At 36.3% G+C, this 13,090-nt stretch overlaps 1 gene segment (V, D, J or C); it reads left to right on the top strand.

Annotated features, from left to right (window-relative positions):
• The first annotated feature begins 9,366 nt into the window (after window positions 1–9,366).
• On the top strand, window positions 9,367–9,995 carry LOC105300561. The segment is given in 2 exon segments: window positions 9,367–9,415; window positions 9,604–9,995. Coding segments are annotated over 2 exon segments (441 nt in total).
• Window positions 9,996–13,090: the final 3,095 nt, after the last annotated feature.

Raw genomic sequence — 13,090 nt, forward strand, 5'->3', positions numbered from 1 at the left:
CTTTTGGCATCTCGGTTATTATTTTTTCTTTTAATTTTGTTTCTGCTCCAAGGTTTATCTAGAAATTTATTTCTTCATTTTGAAAGAATTAATATTTTTCATCTTTTAATATTTTTATGTTAATTAGATTATAATCAGAGAATGTGTCTTAAAAACCTCTACTTTTCAAAAAAATTTTAAGGTTTATTTTAATCATAATAGACTTTATTTGAAAACTACGAATTTAAATACATATGTGTATCTATGTACTCAACTATTTTTATTGTATCATTAAATTCTTCTATGTCCTTGTTTTGTTTTCTATTAAATCTGTCACATTCTAAAAGGCACTTTTGAAATCTCTTTATTTTATCAAGTTCTTGCAAATTGCTTTTATTTCATTTATTTAGCTTCAGTGTTTTTGGTGTATAGGATTTATGACTTTATCTCTCCATAAAGTCTATCTTTTTAGCATACTGTCCAGGAAATCATCCATTTCTTCTAGATTTTCATTATAATTTCATGTCCTTCTTCATCCTGTGTGGTACCGCCAGCTATTTTTTCTATTCTGCTTTCTTTCCCTTCTTTATTCTGCCTCACAATAAAATCTGTGTCACTCAGACTAACTTGCAGCTAGGTATGGTCACGAACTTAGTTCTGGTCAATGAAATGTATGTGTAGATACTAGTTTTCATGTGCCAGCTTCTAGGAATTTCTCTAAGACTCATCATGTAAACTTTTTAGGGTCTCCCAGCCAACTGATTGCTACCTCCTTTCGTGCTGGAGTGTTGATCCTCTGAGATGCAACTGTATTCTTCACCTGGTCTACACACCATGTATCTTCCTTGGCAGGCACATCAGTTCACAATTCACAGCTACCTTCCATGCCCTCCTTCAGGCAAGCAAAATACTTTCAAATCTTTTTGGAAGACAATATTTAAAGACTATAGTGCTATTTCCAGTCTATTGTGGCTGGAAAAAATATGTATATTTTTGTGAGTATATCATTTTGAAAAGCTGGATCCTCTCAGAGTTCCAGACAGAAAATGGACAAAAGTTCCCTTTGACTTGGATAGCCAATCTATCTTGGGGTCTTAAACTCAAGTTTCATGATAAAAACTGCCCTGAAACCTCAGGCTCTGCTCTAGTATGCATATTTTTAAAAGGAAAAATGATCCGGTGCCTGGTTCTTGCACCTCAAAAATACTTCCATTTTTAGAATATTTTTTTCCTCTGAAGACTTTTTAAGTCTATTTTGAAACATGAAATCAAAAGAATTTGAATCTTTGGTATCATCAGATTCTTTTGCAATCTCTCTTCCCTGGATCGATAAGATTCATCCCTAGAATTGAAGGGCAAAGGGTTACAGGAGAAAAACTAATTTTAAAGATGGAAAATATGTCAAATGATATTTGAAACTATTATTCCACTGCATATAGAATTGGAGATTATAATAATACAATAGCATGAATGCCAGACTTGGTGTCAAAAGGAATTCCTTGGTATTCAAACTCCACTACTATAAGCTCAATGCCTTTAGGCAAGTTACATAATGTGCCCAAGCCTCATTTTTCTCATCAAAAAAATGTGGAAAAATAATAACCACTTGCTAAAGTTCCTATGACATTTAAAACAAAATGGAATACATGTCAAGTAAATAGCACACATACCCGAACTTCTAGTACAGTATTTTTTAGAGGAAACTCACAAAAATAAGGGAAGAAGCAGATGTGTGGTTCCCTAGGGGCAGCACACACCTCCACATTCTGGGGCACCACACAGCAATACAGCAAGGCCAATGCCAGACTCTAAGAAAGTGATCCCAGTCTTGAGCTTGAGGGGTTCAGTGAGACTGTAGATTTCATACCCACAAAGCTGGCTTTCGTCTTCAGCTGGAACGTGCCTTACACAAATAAATTGTCCAGATATAGATACTATAGACAAGAACATGGGAAAGGCTTTGTATTAATTTAATAATTCAGCCTAATGGCATGCAAAATGAGGGCACATCCTCCTCCACCCACTTCCGAGCTGGTGAGACGCCCTGTACTCTTAGCATTTGCAGACTGAATGTAAGCCCTTTAACTAGTAACCCCAAAGTGGCAGACACCTAGTTACTAGGAGAGACCTATCTGCAGAGGGAAAAAAAAGTATAAAGGAGCTATTAGCCAAACAAAATAAGAGGCTGAGTTTTACCATGAGCCTTTTTTACAACTTCGCTGTAAGAAACATTCATTTCCTGTCTCATAGGTGCTCTCTAGGCAGTGTCTCCAGCTTTGTCTCTCCTGATAACATTTCAGAGTTCTTCCCTCTGAGGAGAAACTGCATCATCATTATATAGTATTATATAGCATAGTCAACCTGGGGTTGTCTTCTCTTCTAAAGGAAGGAACAAAGATGTAGAGAAGTAACCCATATAAGGGCATATTTTCTAGTTAAATTCCCGGGCTCTAAACTCAAATGCTTCATTCACTCATTGATTGAGTCATTCATTTAGTCAACAAATATTAAACTCTTATTATTTTATAGATTCATACAGTGTCTGAAACCTAATGAATCTCTATTGAATAAACACAACACTGCATGTACGCAACAGATACACAAGGCCTGTGGACTCAGGGAATGGAGAGACAGATCTGGTATTGAATCCTGGCTTCATCACTTTTGAGCAGTGGGTGGCCCTGGACAGTTTACTTAGCCTCTCTGATCATCAGTTCCCTCATCCGTAAATTGGGGGTAATAATAGTATTAACACATTTTTTGTAGTCATATGGATTAATGTATGCAAAGTCTCTGGTCCAAAGCCCAGCACTTATGCCTCAAGACATGTGAGCCATCATCATAATCATCATCATTATGAATTTCTGTTGAATTAACTAGACACACAATGAGCAGCATGTGTCCCAAAAACCAGAACTTCTCTCTTCTAACCACTAATTCAATAAGAATTATGAGAAATCCTCAAAGTTCACTCCCTTGCCCAACGTAGGGTGCCATCGTGTTTTATTTCCTTTTGTTTCTTCCTCCAGTGCAGAAGCACTTGTGTGACTTGATATAGCTGAGATTCCTATATGTAATCACAGTATTTATATCTACCACTAAGGACCCAGTAGGTTTAGTGAGTCTCGCATCTGAAAGAAAAACTATTCCTGAAAGAACAACTCCCCAAAGCCGAAAGTGGGGGTGTGCAATCACTGGTACAATTTAGCAGCCTCAACACTCAACATGTGTTGTGCAGCACTTACAAAACAGGGCAGGTCTTGGGAGACAACCATCTCCAGCCAGGAGAAAATGCTGCTCAGCACAGTCTCCAGGCCTGCAGCAGCCATGACCTGTGCTTCCAACTAGATGCCTGGGATGTTGTTACTCTCTGGTGAGCAAAATGACATTTAAAATTCTGGCTGGTTTGGTAATTTCTCTTATGTCTCATTTTGCTAACTGAAGTCAAGGCTCTTTCTATTTATGCTAATAAAAGCCTTTGTTTTTCAGGAAAAACCATTGGAGAGACTCAGTGACCCAGACAAAGAGCCATGTCAACATCTTCTACAGGATGTACCTGACACTGAACGGCACATAATAAAACCAATGGGTCCCCTGTCTTCTTTTGATATGTCCATTATCCCAAAAAGACTTTAAAGTACCTCCTCTCTAAAGCATGAAGAAAAACGAAGAGAAACGAAGAGATCATAAGGTTTTCAGGCTTATCAGGTTAGAAGTAAAATCTCCTTCCACCTGCAGAAACCCTCTGTCTAAGCACCAAGCACAACTGTGTACTTCTGTGTCCCTGATGATAGTGAGAGAGACTGATGGAGGAGCCGAGTACAAATCCCAGGAGCACAGGAGGGGCTGGACAGAAGCGGTCATGGGCGAGACATTTCTTTCTCCTCTTGGGACAGAGCCCTGTAGTGTGGGGGCATTTCTGGGAAAGTAGACAAACTTCATGATTGGCTGTTCCCGGGGTTAAGGAACATTGTGAGACTGTATCTTGGAAATTTGGAAAGGAAAGATTCATCACAACCCTGCCCATGCTAGGCAGAAAACAAATTGTCCTCTAATTATAGCTCATTGATTGAACCTACAAGCCTAGTAATGCAGTAAAGGAATGTTCTTTGCCATCCGTTATTTTAAAATATGTATCAATACACATTTTACCGATAACATTCTTGTACTTAAAGTATCTTATAAATCAATAATAAAAAACCTAAATATTCCTGAGAGGAAAAAATGGGCAGTTCTCACAAAGAAGTACAAATGGACACATGGACAGTCAATTTTTACAGCGGTATACGAATTCTTTAGCAACCAAAGAAACATGAAAAATAACAATGAGATTCATTTTTCCCACCTATCAAAATAGTGAAGATCACACACACACACACACACACACACACACACACAGGCATACACACACATGCACACACACAATCATGGAATTCTATCCTCATTCTTTCTCTGTTATTCTAAGGACCTCCCCTGCTCCCTTCCCAAAGGGGCACAACTCGTCTCGAGCCACTCACATGATCAGAAATAAAGACTGCAAATACTCAATTCTTAAGCTCAATCATATCTAGTCTAAGTGAAAACTTGTATTCTTGAAGAGCAATTTTTCCAATTCTCAGGAACTAAATAAAATGATTCCAGGGCTGAGGAAGAAAGGAAGGGGAGAAAACAAGCAATCAAGGGAACCAGAACAATTTTAAGTGTACGAAAACTTTGCAAGAAGGATGACTTCAATGAAATTGCACCAAATCTTCAAGTCTAAAGTGAAAAAGAGCAGAATGTACCATTGGCATTTCCCTCTCCTAGAAGAGAGAGCCAAAATACATCTTGCTTTGCTATCTTTTTCAGTAGAAAGTTTTGCGAATGTAAAATACAGTGATAAAGAGAGTAATCAAAAAATGGACAGTCCTGAGAAGTTACTGTTCCTATGTTATAATGCTAAACTTTTAAAATTTGAATGCTAAAACCTTTGATAACACTATTATTATTATTATTATTAAATTTTGGATAAAATTTCAAATTTATTATTGTATCTCTGAAGTTAATTCTATTTTGATGATATTCAGATTCAGCTTTAGTTTTGGCCAAATGTTGATTTTAACATCTCAACACTTGGTCAAATTGTGTTTCCTGTGCACCATATTTTAAGGAAAGAATTAGATGTATGAACAAAGTTTATGTAAGCATGTATTTATCCCAACATTGTTTATAAAAACAAGGAAAAAATGGAAACAACTTAACTGTCTAAAATACTGACATGGTGTGATGTCTAAGTTCCAGTAGGAGTTACTCTCCCTTAGAATATGTGTCCTAGAGACAACAGACTTATTCGGAATGTGGTCACTTCCCTTCATACAAAAGGACTAACTTTACCTTAAGAATGAAGAGGAAAGTAAGGACAGAGCAGAATTGGGGGAGGCCGAGGACTATTTTATACCTATTCATTAACTTGTCACACAGGGGTAAAGTTCACCAACAGTCACAATTTATGCATGAATTCTGAGCACAACTATGATCCTTTTGTACCTTCACTTTGACAGTGATCCCTCTCTCCTGTAAACCAGAGACACTGACAATGACCTCTTCTCTGGGCTCTCTAATTGATTTTAGTGTTTGATAAGTACGTTTTGCTTAAATGTATTTTATTATTTCAAAATAACGAAAACTTTCTTCAAAAAACACAACTCTGGTCAAACCTTTGAAACAAGTACTTTTTTTTTTCCCTACAAGAGGAGACAGTGGCAATTTAGTCAAACAGACGAGCCAAGTTATTGTCTTGGAAGGAACATCTGTGACTCTGAATTGCACTTACACGTCCATAGGGTACCCTACTCCTTTCTGGTGTGCTCAGTACCCAAATGAAGCTCTGCAGTTTCTTCCGAGAGAGACAATAGAAAACACAAAAAACTCTGGAGCTAGAAATGTGAAAGACCAAAAACTCCCCTATTTTGAAGTACTCAGTCTGAGTATCAGACTCAGCCGTGTACTACTGTCTTCTGAGAGACGCAGTGCCAAGTGCACGAGCAGGCTGTATGAAAACCTCAAGGGCCCATGTGAAGTGTATAGTGAGTCCAGGAACCTCAAACTGAGGAGCCCAGTTCTCTCTCACAGAAAGCCCACTGGGATATTGTTAGAACATTGATAAGTCAACTTCATTTGTGCCTCAAAGGACTCTATCAAGAAAATGAAAAGCCAACCCACAGAATGGGAGAAAATATTTGCAAATTATATATATCATATATCTAAAAAGGAAATGTATCTAAAATATATAAAGAACACTTACAACTCAATAAGGAAAACCCAAAAAACCTGATTAAACAATGAGCAATTAAAATAGACATTTCTCCATAGAAGATATATGACTGGTTAATAAATACATGAAAAGGTGTGCATCATTAGTCGTTAAACACATGCAAATCAAAATCACAATGAGATACTACTTTACATCCACCAGAATGCTCTAATGTAAAAAAAAAAAAAAAGTGTCATCAAGGGTGTGGAGAAATTAGAACCCTCAGATATTGCTGGCAGGAAGGTACAATGACGCTGCTGCTTTGGACAGCAGCTTGGCAGCACCTCAAAATGTTAAACACAGAATTACCATATGTCCCGGCAACTCCAGTCCTGTGTACCTACCCAAGATACATATGTCCACACAAAAACTTGTACATGACTGTTCAGAATAACCCAAAACAAAAATTTGGAAACAACCCAAATGAATAAACAAAACGTAATATATCCATTCAATGAAATATTATTCGGCCATAAAAAGAAATGAAGTACTGATACACATTACAACATGGATGAACCTTGAAACATTACGCCAAGTGAAAGAAGTCAGACACAAAATGCTCATATTTTATATTCCATTTATCAAAATTTCCCAGAATAGGCAAATCCATAGAGTCAAAAAGCAGATAAATGGTTGCCAGGGGCTGGGAAGAGGGAAGAATGACTATATTGCTTAATGGTATAGGGTTTCTCTTGCAGATGACGATATGTTCTGGAACCAGATAGTGGTGATGGTTGTACAGCATTGTGAATGTACCATAAGCTACCCAATTGTACATCCTAAAATGGTTAAAATGGTGTTTTGTGAATTTTACCTAAAAAAAAACTAAATATGGTTGTAGTCTTATGGAATAAGACACTCTAAAACAAATTAAATTACCACTATTCCATTGTAAACAATTCCAGTAAGAATATGAAAGTTAGAGTCATCTGAGGAAATTTACAGCTGCACAGGGAAGTATACTAACTCAGACCCTAACTAAAAATTATAAAAATATGAGCTGACTCATAGAAAAAGGAGAATGGCAAAGACAGCGTGAAACTTTTTAAAAAGTTTTTAAAAGGGAAAACCCAGAATAAGTTAAAGCTTGAAGAAAATATGAAGTGCAACATGAAGGACATTTTAAAACAATTTGGAGAAAAGAGGAAGGTGAGGTGGGGATGAAGGTCGATACACATAGTAAGGAAAATAGAATAACATTGACATCTAACAGAGAAAAGATAGAGTGTCTCAACTCCTGGTTTTATTCTCTATTCTCCATCAAACAAAATGATTTTCAAACCGGAAAAGAAAAAAATGAAAAATGGAAGATTATAAGTAAAGAGATACTAGGAGAAATTTTAGACGCTTTCAATATAATCAAGTCTTCCGGATCATTTGAATTCATTTCCAAAATTCAAAAAGAATTTGCAGGCATGATTTGAAAGGCATTGGCAAAATCTTTAAAAACCTAAGGGGAATGAAGAAAATCCCAAATCCATAAGCACAGAAGACTTGGGTTAATATTCAGCAAACTTTTAAGAGTATATTACTAACAGATAATTTGTGTGCTCTTAGAAAATCAGACAGTGATCGGTATGAACTAGATGAGTTCATTAAAGATATTTTTAAAACGAGGCTACTAAATTCAAGGCACTTCTGTTTATTTAAATTTTCTCAAATGTTTGCAAGACGATTTTGTTTCTCATTATATCGTTAATAAAATAATAAAGTAATAAGATCACATATCACTCATTGAGTGATATATCACAAGCTTTATTGCACTATCAATAATAATACCATCACATTAATCAAGTGCTTAGTATGTATGAAGTATCGTTCTAAGTGCATCCATAAATTAATTCATTTAATCTTCACTATAACCCCATAAGTTAAGTACAGTTATTAGCCCCAAGGAAAATGGGCATAGAAGAATGAACAAATTCACCCAAGAGCACAGAGTCAATAAGAGGAGAGCTGGCCTACAAGTACAGGTAGATAAGCCCAAAGCCTACATCTTGACCACTATACTTTGTTAATTCCTAATGTTATCTGTAATCCTCACTACAAAACCACAGGTTTGGTGATGATTATCCCCATTTTATAGGAAACCAAGAACTGGAGTGTCGTGGTAACTTCTCAAAACCCAGTATTTCGTGTCAAGACTTGATTCAAACTTAAGTCTATTTGTCTCCAAACCATTTTCACCTTTCACTTTGCCCTTCTTTATAATGCTACAGTCCATGGATCCTCGTGGGCTGTATTTCCCATATCCAATAAGTTAGAGCTAGAGAAAGGAAATCACTTGGTACAAACATGACCTCTACATTCGTCTCTTAAGGGGCTTGCCCAGTGGATGGGTTATGAGCTATAAAGGAGTTCCAAAAATAAAAAATGGATACTCACTCAAAATAATTCAACATGATAAAACCACTGAAACAGTCATAGATAACAATCATAGATGAGTAGAAACCAGAATAAAGTAACATTTGAACCTTGTTTGAAGAGACATGGACAAACTGTAACGAGTCCAGAAAAGAAAGATAAAACTGGGAAAAGAGTCTAAATTAATATCATGTGGAGAAACAGGGATGTCATATGAAGAAACCAGAGATATTTATAAGAAACACTTTTTAAAAACAGAGAACAGGGCTGTCCTCGGGTTTTCAGAAAGATGTAATGTAAAATGCACAGGTTGTCACCTACTCTTTTGATCTAGCATAGCTGGCTGAAGCCAAAGATTCATTGGGCTTCTATTCCCCACCTTACCCACGACTCCCAGGACTCTTAGTTGGGTAATGCTAACTTTGATTCTAGATTTGTCTTGGGTTTTTTCCATCCAAATAGTTGACCTGCATAACAAATGGTTGTGTATCTTTCCACTAGGTGGCAGTGTGGGCATTTTGTTTAAAAGACCATTGACTGTTCACTGTGCAGGTAGTTTTATAAATAGTGCAATGTGTGCATTTGTGCTGCCTCTGGTGGGCTGGGAATCCCGTTTGATTTCTAAAGTAAATGTAGAGGAGTTATAAGGATAAAAGACACCTTTGATCAACTGACATATATTTAAAATCTTATCACTGAGACCTATGTGAACCTCAGCTGCAATATTAATGATGAAGACCTGGCAAGTTTTGTTGGCTGTTCTGTGGCTTCAGTTAAGCTGTAAGTTGGGAAGTTTCCAGATATGGGAACAGAAAGACTAAAGGGATATGTTTTTAAAATCCTGAGGAGGGGAGACAAGGGACTCTAAGTGGCTAATTTGGAACAAGCTCTGGGAAATGTATAAAGGAATTTGTAGAAACGTTGCAATAGTGGTAATAATCTGTGTTTGACAATGTCTTTGAGAACAGGGGTCAGTGGCAAAAATGGAGTGGAGCAGAGTCCCCAGTACCTGAGTGCTCAGGAAGGAGAGTTCATCACAATCAACTGCAGTTACTCCAAAGGAATGACCACCTTACACTGGCTGCGACAGAATCCTGGAGGAGGCATTGTCTCCTTGTTCATACTGAGCTTACAAATGAAGAAGGAAGGAAGAATAAGTGCCAAAATAAACACAAAGGAGAGTCACAGCTCCCTGCACATCACGGCTTCTCAGCCCAGAGACTCTGCCATCTACTTCTGTGCTATGAGACACAGTGTTCCCCAAGCATCTGGAGCCCGTACCCAAACTCTAAAGCTGAGGCATCATTTCTTCTCATTCTTGTCTTTCCAGACTTGTCTGTCTTTCTCTTCGGACAGATGATGTAAGTATTTTAAGTTTTTAAAATTTATGATTTTCTCCCCCTAGGCCATCTATAATCTCTAAAGCATCATTATCAAATATGTTAACCAGAACAATGTATGACCTATGATATTGGAACTACATATACTTCCAATTAATATAATTTATTGTGTATTAGAATATACAGACTCTGGAGCTAAATTGCCAAGGTATAAAAATCCTGGTTCTGCCATTTATTGCTTAATTTCTCCGTGCCTCAAGTTTTCCTCAACCATAAAAAAGGAAACCATGTTACTCATTGCACCTAACTCCTATTTGTAGGGATTACATGAAATAATATATGCAAAGTGCTTCAAACCATACCCAGTGTATGATTAGTCTAGTATACGTGGTAGCTATTATCAGTATTATGTTTGAATGTATCATGAATTTGTTACTATTCGCTGATGGGTTAATACCTCAAATCTATGGAGAAATAAATGGGATAGAAATAGCAAGCGCCTAATAATAACTTCAGTTTCCAATTCTTTGCTAATCTCCAGAAGTCAATTGGCCTTTTTTGACTGTATGAGGCAAAACAGAACAGCTTCAGAAAATCTGACAGAAGGATGGTTTAGTCTGAGGTATGGAGATGAAAAGCTGATAAGAGTGATCCCGGGAAAGCTCAATGACTTCTTTGGAAAAACACAAGTTCTACATTGCTCACACAGAGATCTTTAATGGAAACTTGCATTTATGAAACAAGATATCAAATCCAACAGGTCTAAATTATTGATTCTCTATGTTTGTATCATCAAGGATTTTTTACCTTATTATTCCCCACCCCACTGGAATTTTTAATATTGAAACATAAATATTATTGATATCATTGTTATTATTACTTGTCAAAATCAAAGTTTTTAATAAAAGTACTATCTGCACATATGTAAAGAGTCAATAGCGTTACAAAGGTTTGTTTCACTCTTTTCTCCTGTCGAAAAACAGCAATACTGTGCCCTATCCTCCCCTTCCAATCCAACTCCATTTTAGCAACTTCTAAATAATATGCTTACACCCTTGATTGATCGATACTAGATATTAACTATTTGCTTCTTTTTATGGTAGCACATCACCATTCTCACCTTCCTAACAGAGCTATGTCACAATGTGGACAATATATATATGGTCACGACCATGTAAATATGTCACCGTCCAACCAAAATGAATATGACAATGACAATTCCTTTCTGGTACAACTTTTTTTTAGTTAATAATTGCCTCATTTTTCATGTGTTTTATATCAATTTCTTATTTCTGTGGAGTTCTTCAACAGATTTTTAAAAATATTTATTAATAATGTTCCTCAAATGCATCAAACACGTGGAGTAACAATTTTTTTTTCTTTTTTCTCTAAAGATTTTTCTGTCCCTTGACCTCTATCCTTTGCACCCTGTGAATTGATTGCTCTTTGGTCCTGGTGCACAAATGTTATTCTAGGACTTTTTAGCTTCACTCATCGTGTTGACTATATTGCATCTTGTATCTCATATATCTTCATTTCTTGGTTTATTCCTTCTTCTTGCTAAAACACATGCTCCAAGACCTCCATAATAAATGATGCTTGGGATTTTTTTAGTCAGTTTTTGCGTGTCTGAAAATATCTTTATTCTATCCTCACATTTGATTGATATTTTGACTGAATATAAAATTATAGGTTGAAATTCCCTCAGTACTGCCAGTATCATATTGTCATTGTTTTGGGTTTTTTTGGGAGTGGGAGGTGGTTTGTTTGTTTTTTAATGAGAAGGAGAGTGGAGGGCATTCAGTTGCTCCTCCTCGGATTTTCTTCAGTATTTTTAAGATATCATTCCACTATTTCCTAACATTCAGTGTTGCTGTTAAGGAGTGCAATGCCATTTTGAATCATTTTTTTTATGACCATTTTATTCTCTCTGAAAGATTTAGAATTCTTTTCCCTCAATATTCTGAAATTTCAATTCAGTGAATATGTGTGAGTGACTAGGTAGAAAGCACTTCTAGGCTCCATGGATAAAATGTGCCTGAGATACTTCAAAGCTTATAGCCTTGTCATTCCTACCATGCATCCCACAGTAATGTCCACTTCATAAGTGTCCACGTTCCTTGTCCTAAATAAGACAGCTGCCTGTAGAAGTGGGCAGGCACGACTTGCTGTTCTGAGTCTATCACATTTGTGAGAAACTGATAAAAATAAAACATTTCCTCAGCAAGAAGAGTTTTTTCTTGAAAAAGTCAAGAGAAGTGATGCTGAACCATCTTTCCTGAATGGAAGTAGACATACTTTTCTTTTTTCAAAGATACTGTGTGTATTAAGCATACTATTTTATTCATATTGTTTATTTAAATAAATATTTATTGAGAGAATATTATGGGTCAGATACTTTTCTAGACATTACATACACAGCAATGAACAAAACAGGCAAAGTCTCTCCAACCATGAAGTTTATATCCTTAGGGTGCAGAGAGAGTCATAAAAATACAGAAATAAACAAATAAATCCAATCATTAAACATATATCTATTTACCAGGTATGCTCTAAGTCTTAAGGTTATAGCCATGAACAAAATAAATTAAAAAATCTACCCGCATGGAATTAATATTCTAGCGAATAAATGGACAAGGTAAACGAGATATTATAAACGTTCAGAGGAAAATAAAACAGGGTGATATGATAGAAAGTGGAGAATACTTTCATTGAGTAGTCAGGGGAAAACTTCTCTGAGATGATATCTGAGCTGAAACCCAAATGAAAAGAAAACGCAAGTCATGTTAAGATATGAGGAGAAAGCACTCCAGGAATGGGGAAAACAAAGACAAAAGCCTTAAAATGGGGAAAAGCCTTATCTGTTCCAGAAACAGGAATAGGATAAGCAGAACAAACACATTAGTGACTAAAACAGAGGTAGGTACAAGAAGATTCCTAGACATGTCATGTGGAGCCTTATAAAAGCCAGATTGAGTGAGTTGTATTAGGGATTTATAATGAGTATAAAGAAAAGATACTGGAGAGTTTTAAATAGGTCAGTGACATGGTTTGATTTACTTAAAAAAAAAAAGAAACATTACTCGGTTTCAGTGTAGAAAGATAAAGAGAGAAG

The sequence above is a fragment of the Pteropus vampyrus genome, unplaced genomic scaffold, assembly GCF_000151845.1.
Source record: "Pteropus vampyrus isolate Shadow unplaced genomic scaffold, Pvam_2.0 Scaffold213, whole genome shotgun sequence".
Lineage (NCBI taxonomy): Eukaryota > Metazoa > Chordata > Mammalia > Chiroptera > Pteropodidae > Pteropus > Pteropus vampyrus.